The sequence below is a fragment of the Danio aesculapii genome, chromosome 6 (genome assembly GCF_903798145.1).
Source record: "Danio aesculapii chromosome 6, fDanAes4.1, whole genome shotgun sequence".
In the NCBI taxonomy this organism is placed as follows: Eukaryota; Metazoa; Chordata; class Actinopteri; order Cypriniformes; family Danionidae; genus Danio; species Danio aesculapii.
This window is the reverse complement of record NC_079440.1, coordinates 21,205,720-21,232,402: the sequence shown is the minus strand read 5'-3', so window position 1 is coordinate 21,232,402 and position 26,683 is coordinate 21,205,720. Positions and strand designations below refer to the sequence as shown.

Sequence of the window (26,683 nt, the reverse complement as noted above, 5' to 3'; positions counted from 1 at the left end):
GTGTATATTTGAACAGTAAGAACAGAGAAAACTACAGCAGCAGTTTTAATTGATTGAAGACCAAATTACTACATTTTTTCTATAAAACATCAGCTATACATTCACTGAAATGCAACAGTTGGTCACCCCCCACCCCCTCTAAAAACAGCAGTAAAGATGTTAGCCTGTTTTAATCCACATTGAACCCTGACGGTAGGCCTATATTATGCAAAGTTATTTAATGATAGTGATGTTAAGACATTGCTGGCGGTGAGATCGACGAGTAGACATTCATAAAGTAAGTAGTGTATGGAAATATATTTTTATATTGAATTGCAGATTTAAAGTACATACAGTATACAATAAGGTTTCATAATTTCACAGGTTGTAAACCTTTTAATTATTAAACACCCCATATAAAACACAAGCAATGAATAAGAGTACTTTTTTTAATGTACTTACGCAGGTGTTCGCAGGTTGCATCAGGTTGTCACCACCCTTGCATAATTCTTTATATGTATACAATACTTAAAGAAAAGTAGATCATAAATTCAATATATTTACACGGTACTTTGTGTTGAGCATCTTATTGTTACCCCCTTATTACCCTAACATTACAGTTTGTTCCTTTGCAATTTATAGAAAAGTACACTGTAAATTCAATATACTTGCGCTGTATTTTGTGTGTTGCATATCTGGTTGTGACCCCCTTATTACCCAAGCATTACAGTTTGTTTCCTTATACCTACACATATGTTCAGAAAAGTACAACGTTATTTCACTGTACTTACGCGGTACTTTGAGGGTTGTAAAATAAAGCGTTACCAAAAAAAACTAGAGCATATAATGTAAAACCATAATAAGATTAAAATGGCATAAAAGCACATTTGTCTGCTTAAAGTCCATATTTGACCATGAGACTAATGTTGTCGATTAATAAACCTGAAACACACGTGGTTGTTGTCATGCGGTGAATCCAGCCAATGACGTATTAGCAGTGTCATAATCGCAGCACCTGCGGTCACTCTTCACAAGCTGCACCGGCTGAGTTCACTGGTTGTTCTCGGAGTGCTCTTACTCTACATTGTTGCTACACGCGATAGTGATATGGCATCTGTAGTGTCTCAAGTCAGACAAAAGTTCCAACCAGACTGTACCACTTCAAGACATAATTCAACTGCTCTCCACAGCACTGCATGAAGTTGAACACACCTAAATTAAAAGACACATGCTTGCAACACATGCTTGTAGAGAATATTTATTATAATCACAGTAACATCTTCATTTTAGTTTGTATTAATGTTGTACAACCCCTCCAAATTAAATATTATGAACCAAAAGGAAACAAATCACACAGTCAGTATCGATACATGAGATGCCATACTTTGTACAAAATCAGTAATAATTACAAAAATATAACATTTACCACAGAACATCAATGTTAGGTGATTAATACTGAAATATGTGATTCATCTGCTTAGGCAATTTATACAAACACACATCTATGGGATAAATTAAGGGACAAGTTTAACATTCTTTGTTTGCCCGGATTTACAGGAGTTATTAGGAATTGTATTTTTTTTATTGTATAATTATATATTTTCAAATTAAACTATGCTCTGATACTTCCCTATACAAATCCCTAAGATTTTATCTTTCTGCTAACACAAAGCATCCCTATAGCAAGACTGGCCCACCTCCATTTATGACTTTGGAAATAGTGTTCTTAAGCTTTGCCAAGAGTTTGGATGACTAAAGTTGTTTGTGCAAGCAGCATAGTAGAATCACTTTGTGTGGGTACAGTCCCTTACCATTTTTCCTATCCAATTAAAATTTGGTTACATAAATCTATAAATCATTCTTTCAGAACTTTGTCTTTCCAAACTAACTTTAGCACATGCAAGTTGACATGGTGAAGAGTGGTGTTGTTTTTATGTGTGCTTATCTTCAATAATTTTGTGGTTGAAAAATTGTCCCTTCGCAGGTGATCTGGCCAATCATAATGCCGATATTAAACAATTATTTTCTGTTATAGGACTGGGACAGCCTGCAAAATTTTAGTTTATGAATATGTTATACTCTACTCTTTGTATTAATATTATATGTTAGGCACCTAGAGTCTGAGAATAACGTAATTTCGATTCTCTATATGTCCTGTACATGTGGTTGAGTTGACAATAAAGCTGACTTTGACTTTGATGTGACATGACAATAACCAGTGAACTACCTGAGGACGTGGAAGCTGACAGGTGAGATGAGCCAACTTAACCTGCATAAAGACCCAGATAAACAATGAATCATCTTTACTGTCTACTATATATTCATAGATGCATTATTGTCTTCTTTGAGATGCTACCCTTTACGTGTGTTTGTGATTTATGTTAGTGAATCAATCTTCAACATTTTATTTGTATTCAAATAATCCCAACTTATACTTGTAGGCTATAGAGTTAAGATTAAGTACACAATACTAACCTTAAAAGACACAATGGCACATTATACATGGCACAGACAACATCTTAAAAGTTAGTACATACTTTATACTGAATTATTATGTATAAAACAGGGTACAAGAGAATGACACATTTTATAATGAACAGATTTCAGCCTCACTTCTTTCTGAATTATTTTCTTTTACCTTTTCATCTTACATCAATTGTTTAGCTAGCCAAATATTTTGATCACATTGATCACATGTGCCAGGCCTTCTCAGACTGCTGAGCTGGATAGTTTCACCCACCCCACCTCAGTATAGGCCCCCGTGATATGCCAGTACAATGCTGCCATCAGTTTGGACCAGGAAGTCTGTACCTCTGGTGTAAAGCACTCTCCAAACTCCTCTCCAAGTATCTCCAGAATAACCCCACTTAAGATCTGTTGTCAAAAGAAAAAAGTTAAATGTTAAAAGAGAGCCTAAACAGATTGATATTGGTTTAGTAAATAAGCAGCAACTTTCTCCTGGTTTACAGTGCCTATTGGTAAATAAATACAAAGGTGTTCACTAATTAGCAAAATTTATCTTAATGTTTTAATTTATTTTTATTGGTGAGATTTTATCTTTATTCTGAATGAAGAAAATTTTGACAAAATCTGTCACTGAGGTTGCACCCTTGCAAATATATATATATATATATATATATATATATATATATATATATATATATATTTTTTTTTTTTTTTTTTTTTTTTTAATGAACTGAAACAACACTATTGAGTATTTTTTGGGACAACTTAACTGTTTTATATTCAGTCCACTTCAGTCCTTACTTAATCGATTCGTGTTGGGGCAACATGAAGGAATTGTGTATTCATGTGCGAGGTGCTGCAAAAGACATGAGTGTATAATGATCACGTACGTCTATCATCCATGTTTACATAGAAAATTGAAATTTAAGATTCTGTTTCATCTCGTGCACACACATTTCAGTTTGAGTCTCTTCTCTATGCATACACATAAGATTGAACAGTTGTCCACTGCACCCACTGTTATGGATGGACACAATGCTAAGATTTCCAGTAAAATAGAATGCAGTGTTGAAGTTTACTGAATCTATGCACGATTACAGTTTTTTTTTTTTTAGGAGATGTTTGGGCTTACCCTTTGAAAGTTTAATACACCGTTTACAATTAGTGTCCTAATTAAGTTTTATTTTTCATTATTCTATTTATTTCATACTTTTGCATCAAAAGAAGCTTTTCCGTTCTGTAGCTGATCATGACAAAATACTACCTGTTGAAAATAAAGAGGAAGAAAAACATGTACTGGAGAGAAAGATGCAGTAGGTATCCATTCTGTGGGATTACATATTTCGGTCAGGTACCTGGTGGCAAAACTTCATTGATTGTGCATTCCACCGTAAGAACAGAATTTGAAGTTTAATTATCAAAGTAATGACACAGTTTTGCTTTAAAAATAGCAATGAACACAACATTGTGGTTGACATAAAGTTAAAAAGAGGACAGATTATTGGTGTGGGTCTAGCTGGCACATCTGTGACAGACAGAAAGTCATTGTGTTACGTCAAGAGTCACATTATCCAGGGTAATGTCAGCATACAACCAAGAAGGACGAATCACATTCAACAGGAGTAACTGGATGAAAGAGAAAGCTGTCTAAAAGGGATGTCCGGGTGCTTATTTCCGGGACCCGGGAAATAAGTATTGAACACATCACCAATTTTTTTAAGAAAACATATTTCCAAAGATGCTGTTGACTTGAGGTTTTCACTGGATGTTGGTAACAAAGAAATCCACATTTGCAAAGAAAAACAAAACTAATTAGTTTACAAATTATGTTTAATAAAATTAAATGACACAGGGAAAAACTATTGAAGACGAAAAGAAAGGGAGGTGTAGAAAGGCAGTGAAAGTTCAGACAGAAGCTGAAATCTCTTAGAAAGCAAATCTCTGCCCTTTGTCCATTGTAAATTAATATTAACTACTTTACCAGGATGATGAAGATCAGACAGCAAGACAAAACAGCCAAGGAAACTCTCAAATGGTTTCGGAGAATGAAAATCCAGCTGTAGAATGGCCCAGCCAATCACCTGACTTGAATCCAATAGAAAATACAAAATAAAGATCAGATTTAATAGATGAGATCCAAAGAACCATCATGAGTTTTACACTCTGTTGAAGTCTGTGTCAAGGCTGGACAGAAAACACTGAACAGATAATGCCAAAAATGCTTGTTTATTAAGTTCAAAGATTACAAAAGCAGCTGCCTTTCATTGACCATCACTGGGGAACGCAGACTGGTTTTAAGGCCCTCATTGGTGCTTTTCGACAAGAGTTAAATGCCAACCTCAGGTCTACTATGGTGATATAAGATGATACTATCAGATTAGAAAATATCCTCCAACACACCACCCGAGTAGCTCAATGACTAGCCACCTGTTACAGTCCCAAAACCACTCACCAGTTTGCTCCCAGTGCTGCATGACCAGTGGAGTAAGGAATGTCTTGAGAACTTTATGATTCCAGTGAAACTCCCCATTTCTTCAGCGATACCAAAGTCTCCATTGCCCAGAAGGTCCCACCTCAGCTACGTTCCAGGATGTGTTCAGTAGCAGTCAGCCACAAGGTACCACAACATCGGACATAGGACTGTGCCATCAACCGGCTGCATGGTGCTAAACTACCAAAAGGAAAGATCTACCCGTTGTCCATCCTGGAGCGCAAGGCGTTGGAGGATTATGTGTCTGAGATGCTCCATTATGGATTTATCCAACCACCCACCTCACTGGCAGCTTTGAGCTTCTTCTTCGTGGGTAAGAAGGATGGAGGTCTCCGGCCCTGCACTTAGTACTGAGCAGTGAATTCTCAACTCATTCCTCAGTCCTATCCACTCCCCCTGGTCCCAGTAGCCCTTGAAGAACTGCACGGAGCCCACTTTTTCAGTAAGTTGGATTTGAGGAGTGCATACAATCTCGTGGGTATTCGAGCTGGAGATGAATGGAAGACAGCCTTCATTACACCTGCTGGCCACTACGTGTACCGGGTAATGCCCTATGACCTTTCCATCTCACCTGCCATCTTCCAAACCTTTGTGAATGAAGTATTCAGAGTTTTCCTCCTCAAGTTTGTGATTGTATACGTTAACAGCATCCTCATCTGCTACCAGAGTTATTGGGCTATATCATCTCTGCTGATAGCATCCAGATGGACCAGGGTAAGGTAAAGGTCATCAGAGAATGGCAACAACCCCACTCACTGAAGGATCTCCAACGTTTCCTGGGCTTCGCAAACTTTTGACGATTTATCCATAACTACAGCGCTCTTTTTGTTCCTTTGACCTCCCTCCTTCACGGTAAACCCAAGTCCCTAGTATGGAATCAGTCTTCCCATAAAGCCTTAGAGAAGTTAAAGGATACTTTTGGTTCAGCCCCTTTCCTGCAACATTCAGATCCACAGCGCCCCTTTATCGTAGAGGTGAATGCCTCTGCCACAGGAGTAGGGGCCGTTTCAACTACTCCATTATGTACAGACCTGGTTCTAAGAATGGCAAGGCTGAACATGTTCAGAACTTCAACATAGTATCCCTCCAGCCCTAAACGTCAGTCCTATCAGATGGACCTTGGAGGAGGAGATCCGTGTCGCCACTCTACAGGAACCCGCTCCACCGGAGTGCCCAAAAGGTAAAACTGATGCCCTTTCCTGTTCCCCGGAGGCCCTGGTCCCACATAGGGGAGAATTTTGTCACTGAGCTTCCTAACTCTGATGGTAATACATGTGTCCTGGTGGTGGTAGATCGCTTCTCAAAGGCGTGTCATTTAATTCCTCTCAAGAGTCTACCCACCGCCTTGGACACAGATGAAAGACTGTTCCAGCATGTGTTTAGAAACTTTGGGATTCTCGAGGAGATACTCTCGCACTGGGGTCCTCAATTCATCTCCCATATCTGGAAGGCATTCTTTAAACTTCTTGATGTGTCTGTCAACCATTGCTCAAGTTACCAACCCTAGACGAATGGCCAGGCTGAGCGTAAGATCCAGGAATTCGCAACTACCTCCAGTCGTACTGCCAAGAGGACCAGTTCAACTGGAGTCATTTTCTTCCCTGTGCCGAGTATGCACAGAACTCCCTCCGTCAAGAGTCAACCAGATTCACACCATTTCAGTGCATACTCGGTTATCAACCACAGAAGTTCCAGCTGTGGACTACTGGTTCCGGGTGAGCGAGAGAGTGTGGGACTCAGTTCATATCCAACTCCAAGAGCGGTAAGACACAACAAAAGGTTTGCAGATGCCTGAAGATCCGACGTCCATGCGAGATCTTCGACTCTGTCTCCTCTGCTAAAAGCTGAGTCCCCACTATATGGGTCCCTTTAAGATCCTGAGGCAGATCAACGACGTCACGTATCAGCTCCAACTTTCACCCAGGTACAGAATTCACCCCACGTTCCATGTCTCACTTCTAAAGCCTTGTTTTTCTCCCACTACAGAGCCCCCTGGAACCAGTCAGGGAGACAGTAGATTCAAGACGCTGGGCCAACCAGGGCCACACACACACACACACTTTATAACGCACCTCCGCTCACTCCACCTCTGTCGGTCCTGATCATTACATCCATAAGAGTCACCCTATCCATTCCCAGCGTTTCTCTTACTCCAGCGTCTCGATTCCCTCCTGTGTTTCCTCAGTCTATGTGTTCTAGTGCATTCAGTGTTTATCGTCTCCACGGATAAGTTTAGTGTGTCTGTAATGAACTCCATGCTGCTTAAGCACTTCCTTGTTTACAACGAACTCTCTCTGAACTCCATCTTAACTTCATTTAATGACTTTGTGAATAAATACTGGTTTATATATAACCCTCATGTGTCCAGTCGTGACACCCACACTAGTCACATCTACTTATAGGATAAATTTACTGATCGAGAATAACAAGAATATGGCCGGTGGTAAATAATTCCTCTAAACGATCAAAAGCCACCTGGGCAGTCTGGGACCATGAAAAACGAATCTTTGTAGACATTAAGACATTGAGCGGACCCTGAGTAACATTATGAATAAAATGGCCATAAAAATGAGCAAATCCCAGGAATTTTGAAGTGCCAGATGAGAATCAGGAACTAGCCATTCAATTACTGTGCGACCCATACTGATACCCTTTGCTGAAATAACTGAACCCAAAAACGTCCAGCAGGTGATGGAGAACGCGGCATACATGGTGGACGTGGATCGGCAGAGATGGGGAAAAAAATAAGGATATCATCAAGGTAAACAAAAATATTAAGCATGTGCCCTAGGACATTGTTTACCAGCGCTTGGAAGACCAGACCGGAGCATTGACCAGTCCAAAGGGAAGAACCTGATATTCAAAGTGGCTGAGTGGGGTGTTAAACACATTTTTCACTCGTTACCTTCCCTTATGCACAACAAGTGATAAGCACTGCGCAGTTCTAGTTTAGGAAAAACTTTGGCTCCCTGCAGTATCTCGAAAGTGGAAGACATGAGTGGTAAAGGATAATTGTTCTTTATAGTAATGCTGTTAAGCCCTCAATAATTGATGCAGGGACATAAAGACCTGTCCTTCTTTTTAACAAAAAAAAAAAAAAACAGCACCGTCAGTGGAGATTGACTAAACAATAGTGTCCGTAGCAGGTGATTCGGCAAGATATTTCTAAAGCGCCTTCAGGAGCAGATAAGGAAAAGAGCTTACCACAGGGAGGAGTGCTCACCAGAATAAGGCAAATACAACAATCATATGTCAATGGTGAGGAAGAGAAGCAGCCTGGGAACAACAGTGCAGACACAAGACATTTAACATGACAAGATAAGCTCCATAACATTATAGTCCCTTTGGACCAGTCTATATGTGAGTTATGCAGACCCAAGACTGTGGGGACTGAGGGAAAATTAAACAAATAAAAATTTATGGTTTCTTTGTGTTTGCCTAAGATGGTGAGACACACAGGGGACATGCTTTGTACAATCCTGGTGAGAGGCCCCCAAGATCAAGTGTACATAAGGTGACAGGGTGGTCGAGAGTCTTATGGTTAAGTTCCCAGGCTTCCTCCATAAAATTACCCTCAGGACCAGAGTCAATAAACACAGTACAAGAGATGATTTCCTGCAGTGCAGAGTGACAGGCAGTGATGAACAGGGCTTGGAGCACCAGCTTGTTCCAATCACATGTGGCTCTAAGCTTTGAGCTTCAAGCTTCTTGGTTGTGATGATTCATCCCTCGAATGGCTGCACCTACGCTTGATGACACTCATCAGACACTCATTGCGACATTGGAGGATCATCAATCATGGTGCAATCCATGGTCACAGTTCTCGAGTTGGATATTATGGCTGTGCTTCCCAAGCTGCTTCAGTGGTGGGGCTGGAGGTGGCATGTTTTCAGTCTCACCACTGAACCGACTAGAGGGGTGTGATGTGTGGGCTGATATAAAAATAATCGTCCCCTTCTTCTTGTGAGCACACACAGGCATAGAGGGCATTTTTCTCTGCCTGGTACTTGTGCACTTCCACCTTCATCTCCCTTGATGTCTTGGCAGCCAGTGGGAACAAAGCTGTTCCTCAGGCGGTGGGCGCGCCACCTGGAGAGGTAAGCTGAGGTCCTCGTCTAAGGCAGGTGGGTTATCTGTGTCTCTCACGGCCAGAACACACATCGCTACAGGCCATGTAATTCTGCCCTGCACCACGATATCACCAGAAGTGCTGGTCATAAGCTCTGCACAGTGGCTGACTATGTCCTCATGACCTTGAAGCCAGCTGCCTGTGCCCTGGGGACACATTGGTCTGGAAACACCACCCTTGGCTTACCCTGGTAGATGTTTTCACTTTGTTAGCACTTTCTTGACCCATATCCCAGGCAGACCTATTTGATGACCAGTGTTGGGCAGTAGCGTCGCTACAAGTAGTGATGCTACTAGCTGAACTACATTTCTCAGTAGCGTAGCGGTAGCGTTGTTACTTTCTAAATCAAATCAGTAGCGAAGCTATTTTATTAGTCAAGTAGCGCAGTAGCATCCACAAAGCTACATTTACCAATCACAGATTAATAAGTGACGGCACTGACATTCACAGGGCTGTGAGGCCGGTGTCTAGCCGATGAAAGTAAATCCATCTAATGGCGAGCATGATGATTTCTTCTTTTTCCTGTTTTATGGTGGTTGACAACAAACTTTTTGGTGCGTTACTGCCACCTCTGGTCGGTGACGTCGCCAACCTAATTAGCCAATCAGATGACTGAGGGAGAGGAGTTATTTCTGAAGCAGGATTTTTTTTGTGACCATACCTCGGGAAGTACATGTTAAGATGTAATAACTTAATTTCTGATGCTGTGCTCAAAATTACTTTAGTAATTTATAGTAAGTACTACTATAAATGAATGCAATATGTAGTGTAATTTATCAATGAAGAGTTGTAAATATAGTTACAATATGCATAATGCTTATGTCAAAATATTTCCCTTTACTATAAATTACTATAGTATTTTAAATGTGTAACACCTGCTTTTATTGGATTTTTTTGTTTTAGCTGTTATATACTATAATTTGTTTGTTTAGTACAGCATATTATTTACAGTAAATAATTGAGCTGAATTATGCCTTATATGTTTCAATGACAGTTTTATTGATCATTAAGATATGATTGACTTGGCTCAATTTAAAAATAAAAATTGCAAAAATAGCTTAGATGTAGCTAAGCTACTTTTGCCATGTAGCTTTTAGCTTAGCTTGCTACATTTCCCAGGGGGTAGCTTTTAGTGTAGTTAAGCTACATTTTAAGTAGAGTAGCTAATAGCTTAGCTCACTATATTTTTCAAGTAGCTTGCCCAACACTGTTGACGACACTGTCAGGGACTTTACCCAGGAGTCCTCGTTGGTGAGCGATCAGCCATGCGCAATGGAGCAGGTCATCTCTTAGTGGGCTCGGAAGAACTGCTCCCCAGCCGGGTCGCTGGCTGTTCCTTGCTGAGAAAGTTTTTCCCACAGCTCCAAGATTGCTCCCCCTCGGAAATAGACGTTCTTATCCCTGGTTGCCAGCTACATGCCCAAGGTTCCTACCACCCCCTTTAGAACAAGCAATAAACCTGTAAGTGGTGGCCTCCGCAGCGTCCATCCCCTTAGAACTGGCACGCTTTCCCAATGGCCTGCTGTTTTTCTAAAATCCCTAGACTTCAGTTAGCTTGGTAAAAGATATTATACAACCCCGAATTCTAATTATTCCCATTATCTGGTAATTAAAAGAGCTTGGGGACGTTGTATGGTTGAGCGCTTGGTGACATTGTGCGCTCACACAAACTTCTCACCAAAGCACGTGATGGGCTCAGCTGCTGTGGCGCTTTCCATTAACTTTCCCAATAGTGTCTCTCCTATATCCATCCCTTCTCAGGGGCATATGATTTGGTATTCATTGCTCAATGGATAATGAATGGAGAAAAATAGTACAAAAAAAGAATTGATTTCCTTCCTGTTGCCTGAGGTTTTTAACTTCCAACCTCTATTTCCAGAATGTGAAATGGAGGCAAACCCTCATAAATTTTTCATATTACTTTTTTTGTTCACAAATATATAGCAAAATAATCATGAAGGTCTCTAGATTCATCCAAACAAAATGGTTCTTTAAAGAGATTTATAGTTTTTGTATACTTTGTCAAAGCCCTACTATAATTGCAACTATAATTGCAGCAAAATTGCAACCTTTTCTATACACGGTTTGGCTGTTTGTTCACACAAATCAGGTCGCTGAAACTTAGATTTTTGAAAACTCCTGTCAAGGTGAAGATTTTCAAAAGCTCCGTGTCTGTGTTCTTTAGAAAATGGAGGAAAAACTTTTTTGTTTACAAAAATACTTGAGTATGTGTGGACAAGGCCTAATTTGAACTCTTTAAATCTCTCATAATCTCAGCTCATCAGGATCATTATACAACTCCACAAACAGCATCAGCAGCTTCACTTATTGCAAACCTGTTTGACTATTTGTGTACAAAAGTAGTGAAATTACTGATAATAATGTGGAGAGCAGTATTTACTTTTGACTGACTCTTTGACTTATTTATTTCTTTGACTGCTGTAACTGTGTAGTGAGGGGCCAAATACTCTACTCTGGGGATTTTACTGTGCAGAGAAATTGAAGTTGTTTTATTATTTTTGATATAATTCATTTTAATATTTGTAGTAAATTTATATATATATATATATATATATATATATATATATATATATATATATATATATATATATACATTGTCTTACACACACACACACATTTAAATTTTACATTAATTTTTACAAGGCTGCTTTTCTACAGCTCACCGGCACATATTCAAATACAATTTTCCTTTAAACAAATGTAAAATAAATGCAAAACATTTATACAGGACACTATAAACAGGGCTACATTAATGAAACTATTGAGAAAAGTTTGGGCTCAAATGGGCTTTAAAATTATCATGCTTACTTTGAAGTATATTGGTTCCACTTTGTATTTGAAGGCATGTGCTTTTCCCACCAGTACCAGCACAGATGATACTTTCTCTGGGTCATGTAGGTTCTCCACAACTGTGTTAATGGCGTTCATGACACGTCGGGCATGTTTTCTCAGCTGAGAGCTTTTCTCCATCTCCTCCGGATCCTCCATATCCTGGAACTGACTGAAATACTGCTTTGCTGAGGGGAAGTTAACAAAGAATCTGTAAAAGACAGAAACAACATAACTGAAAAAAAGCTAATATGTAGTATTGAAAGAAATGTTTAGTGAGATTCCATGTGAGCATTTCAATAAAAATGTATGAGTATTCTTATCTAACAGCAGCACAACTTACTCCTCATCAAAAAAAATAAATAAATAAATAAAATTGAATTTTCATGATGTTTCATTTACAGTTTATAATAATGTTGTAATAATTTGTTTGAACAACCTTGAGTAAGTACTCCATCTGTCCTTGAAGAGCATCATCAATTTGATTGCCGGTATCAATTAAAAGCATTTTAGCAAGGATGCCTGGACATTTGTCTGTCTTGTCTTTTTTCAATGTTTCATGGTAAAGCGATAGTTGTGGATAGGATAAAATTTCTATAGACAGGGGTGCAGATAAGTGGTCTGCAGGTCTGCATGTGTGATTTAAATAAAATATACAGACAATATATGGCACTAGAAAAGCACTTTTACTGTCCAGCACTAGCCCTCCCATCCCCACAACTAATAATCTAATAGTATAATATTTAGTATAACTGTTCACTTTCGCTTTCTTCTGCGACTCCCCAACCCTCTTCACTGTCATCCGCGACACCTCCGCCCCACTCACTTTCGTCACTTCTCTTCCTGCATTAAAGCTTCAAACACGCATATGCAAATATTATTGTTTTTATTTAATTCTTTTTATGGCAGTGAAAACCATCAAATATTGTAACATTTTGGTCAAAAAAGAGAAAGACTTCAAAACAGTAGCCGTTTTTGTATTAGATTTGTTTTTATTAATTGTTATCTATCTTCATGTTCTCTGATCTTTATCTTCAAAAAAATAATGAATGAATCTAAGTACAAAGTCTATAAACATGTCCTGATAATTTCTTATATTTTTGCTAACAGATCATTTAGAATATTGATGCATCATGGTTGTATGATAGGCTGTTATTCTAAGGACATTTCCATGCCCCTAAACATGACATGGTATAAAATGAAACGTGATCGGTTGGTTAACCTTTCAGTCATATAACATAGTGGGTTATACAAAATAATTGTATAAAATGATAAAACATGAAATGATAAAAACATATGATAATAATTGTACCCAGCTTAAATGTAAAATAAAGTTACCTGAGAGAGAGAGAGAGAGAGAGAGAGAGAGAGCAAAGTTTACCAAGAGTTTATTTTGTATCTTTCTTGACCATACAACCAAAGCCCAAATACTGAGACATACAAACTGACCAATCAACATGTGACCACATTATAAAGCCCCCAAAGTCCACACATTAACCAGGCCCTGATCTAATCAGTATCTGCCTTTGGAATCTGTATGAACCTTCTTGGTGAAAAAGACATGTTTTGCTATATAAACAAATGCATATAATAATTTTCACTCTTACAAGAGTGTGCCATGTGAATTTACTGAAACCCTTCTATGATTCCAAAAACTTTGTAAACACTAAAGTAAAATCAAGAGCACCAGGTTGATGCTTGTGTTAAACCTGTTTTACTTGCAGATTCGTCCATCACTATAGAGTTGTTACCAACTTCAGTGTTGTTGAGTGGGGATTTAGGATGACAAACATGACATGGCACAAAATGAAACGTGATTGGTTGGTTAACCTTTCAGTCATATAACATAGTGGGCTGGTCCTTGACTATTTAAAGCGCCTATAGTTCCTAGATCTTCAGCCATCAGTCAGAGGTCTGGCTGCACAAGACTAATTGCAATGCAAGTATACAAATGGCATAAGGCTTATGATTCTAAAAAACCATGACTCTTTGTGAACATTTTGCTCATGGGTACACTTGGCATCTGAGTGCCTTTATGCCTTTAAAATCCAGAGAGCACAGGCTGCATAAATTAGATAGGCACAAGCCAATAAATGCAAATTATGGAACATGATAGATTGAAAGACAGATTAGAATGAATGAAGAGAATTGAAAAGAGAAATTTGGGGAATGAATGCCAGTGTGGTGTATGAATGCAGTGCAGAGCTGAAGTGGCTCTGGTGAGAAGTATGTCATTAAGTCACAGCAGGGAAAATGAGAGGCAGGTGCAGAGAGAAAAGAGAGAGATTTGTTATTTTTAAATCAAACTAACGTAAAATAAAATAAAATTTGTGAAATAGTTTGCCAACAGTAACAGAACATAAAACACCTTCAGTATTCCAAATATCCTTGAACATTTCTAAACAACATGCACTTTAATAAAACTTAAAATAAATCAACAACCTTGACTTAACTAAAGAGACCATATTAAAATATTGATTCTGTCTTCTTTCTAGTAAAGTAAATAGCCATCTTGCTTTCCCTAAGAATGAAATTCAATAATTCACACTTCCTCTGATGTCTTTTGGAGTATTTAACACCAAGAATAAAAATTTGTGAATTGAAATCTTCACAAAATAAATAAAAAATCTTTAAAAACATCAAATAGTAACTGCATAAAGTGCAGTGCAGTCTGGAACAGTGCATAAAAAACATGGACTGTTTCTCTATTAGAACAGAAAGAGCATTGCTCATGTACATCTGATTCAGTACAGAAATAAAAGCATTAACAATGATACCATGTAAAAGTTTCCCCTGCAGGCCACCAATTTGTTTATTCAATGGTGGTTTTGTATAGCAAAATCCAATTGGGCTTAACATCTACATCCAATTTAAAATTTCTTCAGTTATATTGTTGTTTAAGTCATTTGATATGAAGCGACGCAATCAAATATTTCACCGAACAGATCAGCCACTTTTGACACTCATAAACAAACAAAGTCTTCATGCTGCAGGAATTAGGAGGTTTGCTGTAGGTGCAGAGCTTTCATGCAGTGAGAGGTTTGCGTCTTTAATAAACGACGACATTTTGCATTCATTGAACAGTAAGAATGATTAATAAACGCATATGAAACAGTCCCTTAAATGTCATGTCTCGATTTTAGTTTCGGGCGGATTTTGCACTCACACACAAGCGTACCGCGCCAAAGCCCAAGTGAACCGCGCTCTGGCACACCTCTTCCAACTGGGGCAGGGCTGGGCAACTGAACCGCGCCTGAGCCCGATTCAGAGCACTCACACATGTCAAACGATTCGGAAAACATGCCTGGGCACGATTCGGATAGCATAGTGTGAGTGCACCCTTAGAGTTACCAAGCAAACCATCTTGATAGGCAAGCCTCAAAGCCTTTCACACTTACATGTGAAAAAGAACTGGACCTTTCTAAACTAGCAATTACAATATCCTAGAATGTATGTAATGTTGTTGTGAGTGTGTTCATGTCTTTGTGACCTAGGTAGACTGCTACGTCTGTGCTAAACAGAGTTTATTGATGATTTACTGGTGGTATGTCAATCTTCTTTGTATTAAAGCCCTTAGAAGTATTGCTTTACATCTTACATTCAAACAACATCACAGAAGTGTTTGGCATGTATGCACAGCTAATGTGGTTTAGATATCAACTGTATGCATTGTATTTTGGTAATTGTAACACATGTTGATTATAAAATCTTTAACATTTCTCTCTGACCACTACTCACCAAGCATATGTAAATCACAAGTCTTGAACAATGGGCTGTAAAACTGGCGAAAAGGCAATCTTATTTGAGAAGGCATAACCAGTTCACTCGCCCTTATAGCTTTTTGCTCTTTTTACACTTACCCTTACTCCTCTTGAACCCTCTCTCCTGTACTGGCTCCTCTAGCCCACACGGATGCTTGTTTTTACACACAGAACAAGTTTTTGAATTTTTGAAGACACAGCAACAGGTTGTACTAATCCGTTAATGTAGTAAGATTATTTATTTTTCCAGAAAAAATTTATTGAATTTATATTTATTTATTGAATTGAATTTATAGACAAATAAATTGTAAGCTCCAACAGACGAGCAGTTCAATTTAATTTTAGTTTAGCTACCAATAACAATAAATGAAACCCAAATATTCATAATTAAATAAAAACTTGTTATTATTAATTATTAATATTCTTTATTTTATGAGCTTAATTTACTACAATTCTCAATGGATATAAGCAAAACAACAGCTGAAACATCTGATAAGAGGGTCCTGCTGATTCTCATAAACGCAGAATAGTTTGTTTGTTGCTAGTATAAGTCCTTTCTCACAGACAGTACCGTGGGTTAGGTTACTTGAAGATGACAGGTTAACATCGATGCTGAGGAACTGTACTATTCATTGTCTTTAATAAAGTCTTCATACCGTAAGAACTTTGGAATCAGCTTCCAAAAATGATAATTGTGAATATTAGACACATTCAAACCAAGACTTAAAACACATCTGATTAGCTGTGCCATTACCAAATGAGCACTCTGCTATGTCCAACAATATTGTTTTGAAATTACTAATTAAATAAGATTATTATAAAAATGTTCATATATTAACATAAATAATTTTGTACTGATATTAATATTGATATTTTAGCCTTATGTAGGGCACCAAATAATGTAGTGATAATTTGTTTGGTTTGTCTCGGATATTAAAAATAACATTAATATTAAGAATTTCGTCACTCCTCGCTTAAGGTCTGTGTAAATAACAGATAAAAACCTCCTTTTAAATAGGACATCAGTAACTAACTATTAATTAACTATTAAATATTGTTAATTGGATTATATCCAATTACAAATGTATAGGTGTTGAATATCTGGCCAAATCTTAAGGATAGTTGGATCGTCTGACTTGTAGAGCCTTTTACTGTATTATTAACACAAGGAAGACACAATTGAAATAAATGAGTTTTTAATGACAAAAGAATAAACAAGAGTAACTAAAATGACTACATATACAATAAATGGATGTGTTGAGGCATGAATCATGAAGGTGATTAAGCTGATGAGTTGTGATTAATAACTCTGGTATGCAATCCTGTTATCCTACTCTGTCTAAAGACAAGCTAGAGTCTGATATGGTAAAACTTTACTAAAATAATAAACAACCGAGGAAGTTATTATTAAATGTTATTAATGAATATCAGTTATAAACATCTAATTAATTAGAATATATTATACTGAAACACACAATGCCAAGATCTCTGATAGATGTTTGGAAAGTGATATATTTACGCTTCTGCTGTTGATGCAGCGGTTGGTAGTTGTTGGATCTTCTTGCAGGCCTTGATGCATGGACCAAGCAGACATGGGTCTCTTGGGATGCTTTCGCACTTGGTTTGATTGCCTGGTCCAAACCAAAGTTCAACTGTCCCCCCTTGCTACCTTCTCGGCGGGTTAGTGTTTTGGGTTGGATGTGGTGTGAAGCAGACTGCTAATTTGAGTGTTTCTTGTGTGAAAAAGGAGCTCAAATCAGCTGATAAGGGGGTGGTGGATGAGGGCAGAACAGGGTAGTAAATGTCCTGAATAGTTTGTGGCTGTGAAGAGTGCTGTTAATTTTGTAATATAGGGTTTTGGGTGCATGGAGTCGAGAGGCAAATGATGCAAGCTGGGCTTAATACTGTACCTGCCAAGGCCAGCGGTGGTTTTTGTGCCATGTGCTATCTGTTGTTCTGAGGAATTTAGAGACGTGGTTGATTTGATTTTGTTTTTATTAACATGTACATGAGCATAGAAAAGGATTGAGACTAGTATTTGAGAGTAAAAATGCCAACAGTAAAATGTATATTGTACAGTAAACAGGCCTGTGTGTGTATCATTTTGGCGCCAGTGCCAATTTGAAAGTATAGATTTGCCACCCAACCCTACGCACTGACCACATTTTCATTCTACACTAGTAATGAAGTACGTAAGTAGGGTTGGGTACCAAAACCCGGTGCCATTGGAGCACCGGTATCTTTGTAACCGGTATGTACCGGATCAAATCAGCATATGAATTTCGGTGCCACTGGTGCTGCGACAAGAACCTAAGAAGCATAAAGGGGTGCATCAAAGGCACATACAGGTACGCGTTGTCACACCATCTCTAAACCTTTAATTCTAAACAACTTTGAGGAATACAGACAGGCGATGTCAGGCGTTTGTTCTTGTTGCGTAGGGAACAGATGCACGCAGTACAGCGCATTCGGGGAGCGAGAGCGGCTCTCTTCAGATCTACACGCATGATCGCGTTCATCAAATTTGCTTAAACTAAGCGTTCTCAAGCGTATTTTACAAGCAAGGGTCCTGACACAGCAACATGAAGCAGATGCTTTACAATAGTTGCGTGTAAGGGGGAAACACGTCAAACTTAATGACACATTTGAGGGCTCAAAGGCAGAGGATTGCACTGTCTCTGATATAATCGGGCACTTTCAATGAGTACGTACATGGACACCAATGGTCCAATTTTAATTTTAATACAATTTAGACAATACTCTGATTTAGAGGCTAGACTACCATGTAAACAGTGTTTTTTTAAAACCTTAAAAGAACCGCAGACACCTGTGTCGCGAAATGCAGAGTTTTTTTTCTTTCCATTTAACCCCATGAAGAAGCGAGATCACGTATAGGTGGCAGACTGCGAAGAGACTGAGGCCTCTCTCTGCGCGCTCTAGGTGTCATGTGCACTAACTCTCTCGGGCACTAGCTCCCTCTGCTTTCTCGCGCACTTGCTCTCTCTGTCATGACGGTGCTGCGCGCATTAGCCTAGTTCCCCGCATTCGTCAAAGGTTGACGCCCAAATTGACACAGGTAATTACTAATAACAGGTAAAATTTTAACACTTTTAATATAGGAAGTCCTAGGCTATGCAGAGACCATTATTAATCATTAATCTAGTGTACATAGTTTTACGTTAGGAAATGCAGTATTTAATTTACAAACAGTCGGCAAGTACCAAAGAACAGATGTAACGCATTGATCAAATGTAGTTTTCAGTCACGCTCTTGTAAAAGTCATATTCAGCTTAGTTTTGCCTTCATTCATTTTTGATTTCCGTCTCCAACACATGATTTATTTACGACACATTTTTAAACATAATAGCTTGACTAACTAATTTACTAATAATCTACCACTGACTATAACATGTAATAAAGGATTTCAGGATCATGTAAGGAACATTCAAAAAGCAACTCATGCAAACACCTTGATCATATTATTGTCTTATTCAGATTAACCAACAGATTAACTAACCCTAGAAAAGAGGAGTTCAGTATTTTGCTGACAGCCTTTCCACAAATTAGTAGTAAGCTAATGTAATTTCATAATGCAAATCTTAAATTCATGCTAACCAACAAATGATCAAAGGAAATATATTACTGCAATTCAAATATATAAAATATGAATTGATGTTTACTTTAAACTTAAATTATAATGTTGTACTAAAATTATTTTTTAAAAAGTTTTTGTCAAATAAAGATTTTTCTAGAGTCATCCACCATAATATTGTGGCTCAAAAGTATTGGTTCAGGCACCATTTTGGCACCGGTATCGTTTTAAATGTATCGATTCAGCACCGGTATTGACATAACCCCAATCGATACCCAACCCTATACGCAAGTAAATAACATGCATTTATATAGTGCATTTATTGTGTATGACTGTACACTCAAAGCATTGTACAGTCATTAGGGGTCTCTCCACACCAACACCAGTGTGCATCATTCACTTAGATGATGCGATGGCAGCCACAGGACAATGGTTCCAGTGCGCTCACCACAAACCCGCTATAGGTGGAATGTAGATAGTGATAAAACCATTTCAGTGAATGGGGATGATTAGGAGGCCATGATGGTAAGGGCTTGGTTAATGATCTCCCTTGGTGAGTACATTTGGTTGAGATGTACAGTCACCGTAAATCTGATAAAAACTTGTCAGTGCAACAACTGAGCAGCCATTCAAAAGGGTGTATATTTGCATCTAAAAACAATATTGTTCAATATTGCATTCTGATCAAGAATGTTCATGTGAACAGGGCATGTTAATCAGTTAACAACAATAGCTAGCGGAAGAAAAAAAGTACTGAAAAAGCCTCCCTCATCATTCAATTCTCATGTATGGGAGCATTTTGTCTTCACTTTCAAATATAATTATGATGGTAAAAGGATGATAGATGAAACTGTTACAGTGTTTATGTACTGTGGCATAAGAAAGCCATGTGAAAGTGGCAATACACCTAAAGCACACAACTAGTGTGCCGACAGGATGCAAACTGCAACAACCACAGCAACAGCTGCTCACTACTGCATTTATATGTAAGCAGCCATTTCCACCAGAATCAGAGCAGGCTAAATGTCATGATTCCGAGAGATTGCCAACTCTATCAGGATGTTTATCGTGGCATATATAAGGGCCATATTTTGTTTTGGAAAACAAAGATTTTAAAAACCTGCTAAAACTGCTTGAGCCATGCTATGAAATACCCCTACGTACATACTTCAACATTAAGATTCAGCATGAAAAACTAAATCATTGCAGACTTATTAGATGCATCCTCTATAGCAAACACCACAGATGGGCGGACAAAAGCTACAGAAAGCAATTTAACTGTGACTGCTCACTACATCAGTGTGGGATGGGAGATGCGAAGTCCGGTGCTACAGACACGCCCCCTCAATAATATTCACACAAGCACAAAATAAGAGCAAATACTGACAGAAACAGTAGCTGAGTGGAAATTAATGAGGCGCAATGCATGTAGCAATATACCAGTCACCACAGATAACGCCAAAAACCAAGTAAATGCAGTGACAGAGTCTGGACTGGGGCCACAGATATCTTGCTTTGCCCATGTTATAAATGTAGCATGCCAAAGGGGAATCTCAGTGAAACAGATTGATCGTCTTCTTGAAAGAATCAGGAAGGTACAACAGCAGCTCATGTGCTTAAGACCAACAAAGAAATGCTACAGATTTCAACCCACAGGCTCATACACGATGTCACAACAAGATGTAACTCCACATGTGACATGTTGGAGCACTATCTAGAGCATCAGGCAGCAGTATACTCTGCACTGACAGAAAAAAAACACTGAAAAAAACATCAAAGTCATTGCTACTTTGTCTGATGTGGATAGTAGTAAAGTAGGTCTTCCAGGGGCTCGAACCTCATAGTAGAGGAGGTCCTCCAGGGGCTCAAACCTCTCAAAACAGTCACAACCCTATTGAGCACTGAAAATTCACTACCTGTGTCCATGTTCTAAAAACCAGAATTCTACAACTGCAAATCAGAAAAAGTTAGGACACTATGGAATAAAAGGAAGTTTTACTTTTACTTTGACTTTTATTTTATTGCATTTCATTGTATTCTTCATGATTTTCATAGTTTTTTCAAAATAAACACGTATTCCAATTTTGGTTCTTCTTGCAAAACATTTTTTAAAAGTTGGAACAGTAAAGCATTTACCACTTTGTAATGTTGCCATTCCTTTTCACAACACTTAAATAACCTTTAGGGACTGAAGACACCAAGTGATGAAGTGTTTTATTTGTATTGTGTAATTTCGTCCCATTCTTCCTGCAAACAAGTCTTAAGGTGGGCAACAGTATGAGATCTTTTTATTTTTCTCTTCAAATTGCTTCAAAACCCATTCTCTGTTGGAGAGAGATCGGGACTGCAGGCAGGTCAATCAAGTACCTGTATCCTCTTGCTCTACAGTCAGGACTTTGTAATGTGTCTTGTTGAAGTATGCATAGGCGTCCCTGGAAAAGAAGGCAGCATATTGTGCTCCTAAATCTCTATGTACTTTTTGAACATTAATGGTGCCATCACAGTGCAAGTTACCAAGGGCACTAACACAACCCCATACCATGACCCTGGCTTTTGGACTTGTTGCTGGTAACAGTCTGGATTATTCTTTTTGTCTTTGGTCCAGAGTACACGTGCATTTCTCTCCAAAAATACCTGAATTACTGATTTATCTGACCACAGAACACGTTTCCACTGTGTGATGGTCCATCCCAGATGCCTCCGAGCCCAGAGAAGTTGACACTGGACACTGTAAACATAGGACGTCCTCTTGGTACAGTACAGTTTTCACTGACATTTGTGCATGTAACTACATATTGTGGTACTTGAAGAAGGTTTGCCAACATAGTCCATGTCCATGTGGCAATATTGCATAAAAATGAATGAAGATTCTTGATGCAGTGCCACCTGAGGGATTGGAGATCACAGTTGTTCAGCTAAGGCTTGTGCCCTTATCCTTTATACACGGAAATTGCTCCAGATTCCTTGAATGTTTTAATTATGTTAAGCACTGTTGAAAGTGAAATATCTAAATATCTTCCTATCTTTCTTTGAGGAACATTGTTTTAAAAAATTTCAACCATTTTCTGACATATTTGTTGGCAAACTGGTGATCCTCTGTCTAGGTCTCAAGGACTAGATATTTCTTGGATGCTGCTTTTGAACCAAATCATAGTTACAATCACCTGTTGACATCACCTGTTTCAAATCACATCATTATTTAACCATTTTACCTGATTGCTTGGCCTAAATTGCTCCTTTGCCAACTTGTTTTGAAATGTGTTGCAAGAACCAAAATTGGACTACGTGTTTATTTATTATTACACCAGCATTACTAAAGGTATCCAACCCTGCCCTACGTGAGAAGACATACAGTGATCACACCACTGTGATTGTGGCTGTTGAAGAGGTAAAATAGCAATAATATTTTTATGTGAACAATTGTTCTTTCTTTTAAATAATATTTTCATATTAATATTTGTAATTATAATATGTTATTTTATTCTGCAGGCTCAGGCCACAGAGCCAACACCCACCGGAGCAGACACAGAGCCAAAGAAAAGAACTCAGCAATGGAAAAGCTTTTAGGTGATACATTTGTACAGAAGTCATACACAGACAAGACACGATACAGGACAGCAAGCAGTATGTCAATGGATGGTGGTAATCTAGTGGCATGGTGGAAACACAATAGTATTTATGTGTATGAGTAAATAGTATTTATGTTTATGAGTATATATTCCCTCACATTGCAAAAATGGCTAGACATTTGCCGGCTGTGCCTGCCACTTCAGTTCCTAGTGAGAGGTTGTTCTCCACTGCAGGTGACATAGTGAGTGCTAAGAGGTCTACTCTCTCCCAAGAGAATATAGACATCCCCATTCATTCATTTTCCCTTGGCTTAGTCTGTTATTAATCAGGGCTCACCACAACGGAATGAACCACCAACTATTTCAGCATATGTTTTACGCAGCAGATGCCCATACACTCTCGCCAATTACACATGCACACATACACCAAGGCCAATTTTGTTTACCCAATTCATCCTATACCACATGTCTTTGGACTGTGGGGAAACAGGAGCACCCGGAGGAAACCCACACGAGCACGAGAACATGCAAACTCCACACAGAAATACGCAATGAGCCACTATGCCGCCCCTAGACATCCTCCTCAATAAAAATGTCATTGTAAGGTTTGGTCTATTTTCAAGTGTCTGTTTTTCTCTGCCAATAATAACTCGTTCATTAACTTTGTAAAAGCCTTTGACATCATGCATCACTCTGGAAGATTCTACCACATATTGCATTCTAAACAAAATGGTCTGTGTCATCCAGTTACTATAAAAGAGCTTTGAATGATGTGTCATCCACAATAGTGAGCTGACAGAACCTTTTCTAATGGACACTGGAGAGAGCAAGGCTGCCTTCAGTCCTATACTTCCTAGCCATTGACTGGCTGATTCTCTTATGGCTGAACAACATCTCCAATAACGACATGACTACCAAAAGAAACATGGCAAAAAACAGTTGAAACAGTTGACAAAGGGTTGAAAAGCAAAGGGCTTACTTTCTAGAGTGTCCTGTGGATATCGGTAGACCGAACAAAATGGAGGACCCTTGCTGATGCCTCATGCAGCAGATAGTGCAGAGAGGATTAACATTACATATCGAAATCCATTATAAATAAATGATTTGTTTTTGTCTAATGAAAGGTTTTGTCTAACTCTTGACAAATAGTAAAAAAATATAATAATTTATATATTTTAATTATGCAGGTACACGGTGACATTTGTGTAAATGTTTACTTAGACATTGAGATTCACATTTGAAAGTTAATCAAAGTCTTTAAGAGAGGAAATAATTGTGCAAATGGTAACTCAAAGCAAAAGGCACAGCCTGTTACAATTAAATTAAAGACAGCCTATTTTAGTTTCTTTGTTTGTTTAATTTTGTAAGCTTAAGTTAATGTATAACAGACTGACTATAATGATACATAATGACGGTGCAAGAAAGCAATCAAAAATAAATAAATAATATGTGGCCATCAGGAGTGTGAGAGACATCAGAGAGTGCCAACACTGGGTGCTGAAATCCACAGATAACACACACACACACACACGTAACCTGAAATTACAAAATGATCCCTGACAGTTGTCCTGGCAACCCTAAAGGATTCTATTTTAATGAGTCCTGTAGATTTAGCCTGTTTAAAAGTGATGCATTTTTGCTTATGTGTATGAACAAAATACAGCCAGAAAATATATTTATATAAAGCAGGATATAACGATGCACATGTTATTGTAAACATTAACATTGCATTGCATAAACTTTATATATATATATATATATATATATATATATATATATATATATATATATATATATATATAAAATGCAATATTAACGTTTACATTATCGTGCCTCATTATATCCTGCTACAGAATCAACAGAACTATCAGAAACTCTACAGTTATTTCTAGGCTTATAAAATACTGTTGGAGTTTTGATTTATACCTGCTAAATCAAATTAGGCAGTTGTTAATAATAAATTATAGATAAATTTAAATATTGTCTATACATCAAAGATTAGCTAAGTGCAAGATGTGCAAAGATAAAATCAAAACCCATAATGATTCTTTAGTAAATTACTGCACCTGATTAGTATAGTGACGCCTACATCCTCACAACTCGCATAAACACGTGCCCAGGTATCCTTAATGATGCCCCGCTCCACATCCGTCAGAGGCTCTGGTCTCTCCCTCCCCTCCGTCTCTTCATCCTCCCTCTCTTTCTGCATGCCACAGACACACCACGGGGTACTTGCGCCTGATGCAGGAACAGACGGTGAAATGAGAGGCTGTGGTGGTGGGGAAGACTGACGAAGTTGGCGGAGGGGGCAACAGAAATCCAGGGCAAGAGAGTAGAGAGTGTGCATCCGCCCCCCTCTCACTCTATGCCCCTCACTCCCTGATGCAGGCAGGATGAATTCACTTCTGGCAATTTTCCGATGAATGTATCTGTTGTCTCTGTCTCTGTTGTCAATCTCATCGACACCTTTTTTGTTCCTTGTCTTACAAGCTGCTTTGGTCTCTATCTACCCTCGAACACAGATGTTGCCTGTGCTTGGAACTGCTGGATTTGTAATGACTTCAGATATGGAACGTTTGGAGGAGAGGGAGGGAGCTGGAGAGAAGAGTGACAGGGAGGGGGTATTTGGTTGAGAGGGGGAGGGAGAGCATGAAAATTCTTGCTCCCAATCAGCCCTTTCCAAGCTTTGCTTTGCCACAGATTGCAGAAACACACAAATATTCAACAATTATTTAAACCCTATGTGTATGTGTGTGTCGAGGCATGGCTTACTATTAACATGGTTATTAGAAATTAAAATAAAATAATAATTATGTGAATTTCATTATTAAAATTTATCTCAGAACAGTTGAAGGACTATATTGTTTCAAATTCCAATTGTTCATGTGTGTTTGTTTGGTGTTTTGCTCTAAGGCAGTGAAGAGAGCAAGCAAGGAAATTGAGATGAGCACAAAGAAAAAAATAAAATGCAGATACATAATCATAACATCTAACATTGTTCATTTAGTGAAGATTATTCAAATGGTTCTGTAAGTACACCTTCAGTTATATTTTGTATTTTCTTAAAATGCTCAATTTTCTGGGATAACCCACAAGAACGAATTCTACAGTTCCTTTTTGTTAGTACTCAATGCTGTGTTTGAGTGCCATTGTCTGAAACATGTGCAATCACAACAATTCTAGGCAAAGGAAAGAATTGCAAGGTAATGCAGCATGATCAAGACCATCATAGGGATCACATTTATATATTAAATAATCTATTGACAATAATTTAAGAAATTGCATCAATGAGATGCATTTTGGGATAATCACATCAAAATAATGCATTTAATTTATAAAAAATGAGTAAATAAAAAAGTTACATTTCAGTTTTAATGTAAAAGGGCAAGTTTCCTTAAAGAGCCCATATTATACATGAAATAGGGTCATATTTAGGTTGTAAGGGTCTCCAACAACAGTCTAATATGCATGCAAGGTCAAAAAACACTTTGATGGTCTTATAATCTGCATTTATTTTTACCTAATTATCCCAGCGACTCCCATATGAATCGTTCAGCGATTCATTTGTTCCCAAACCCCTCCTCAGCGCGAAGCTAATCTTCGCTGATTGGACCGATGACAGCCTGCTGCGATTGGTCGACACGGACAAGGCTTCAGCGCCAGACAGAGTGAAATGCCCAGCTGCTAATCTACAATATAAAAGTAGTCACAGTGCATACACGCTTCATAGTGGATTTTGGCTGCCAGTGGGTGAATGTAAACACAGACGATGGACTAGAAAATACTGACGACTAACTATTTTATCAAGCAAAAAGTCCAAGAACTGGCGAGGAGGTCACAGTCTTC

The 26,683-nt window shown here is 38.3% G+C and overlaps 1 protein-coding gene across 1 annotated transcript; it reads right to left on the bottom strand.

Annotated features, from left to right (window-relative positions):
- Window positions 1–1,251: 1,251 nt before the first annotated feature.
- Window positions 1,252–25,373, bottom strand: cygb2 (cytoglobin 2). Its single transcript, XM_056459027.1, has 3 exons — window positions 24,904–25,373; window positions 11,895–12,126; window positions 1,252–2,853 (listed from the first exon to the last, which is right to left on the bottom strand). The coding sequence occupies exons 1-3, from the start codon at window positions 25,182–25,184 to the stop codon at window positions 2,689–2,691; spliced, it is 678 nt and encodes a 225-aa protein (XP_056315002.1). The 5' UTR covers window positions 25,185–25,373; the 3' UTR covers window positions 1,252–2,688.
- Window positions 25,374–26,683: the final 1,310 nt, after the last annotated feature.

What these genes read in the sequence shown, in the direction of transcription:
- cygb2 (XM_056459027.1), bottom strand. Translation starts at nt 25,184, where the DNA reads ATGCACACTCTCTACTCTCTTGCCCTGGATTTCTGTTGCCCCCTCCGC. An exon ending in GGCGTCACTATACTAATCAG is followed by an intron (nt 12,127 to 24,903) that starts GTGCAGTAATTT and finishes TGTCTTTTACAG; the next exon opens with ATTCTTTGTTAACTTCCCCT. An exon ending in TGGAACCAATATACTTCAAA is followed by an intron (nt 2,854 to 11,894) that starts GTAAGCATGATA and finishes TTTTGACAACAG; the next exon opens with ATCTTAAGTGGGGTTATTCT.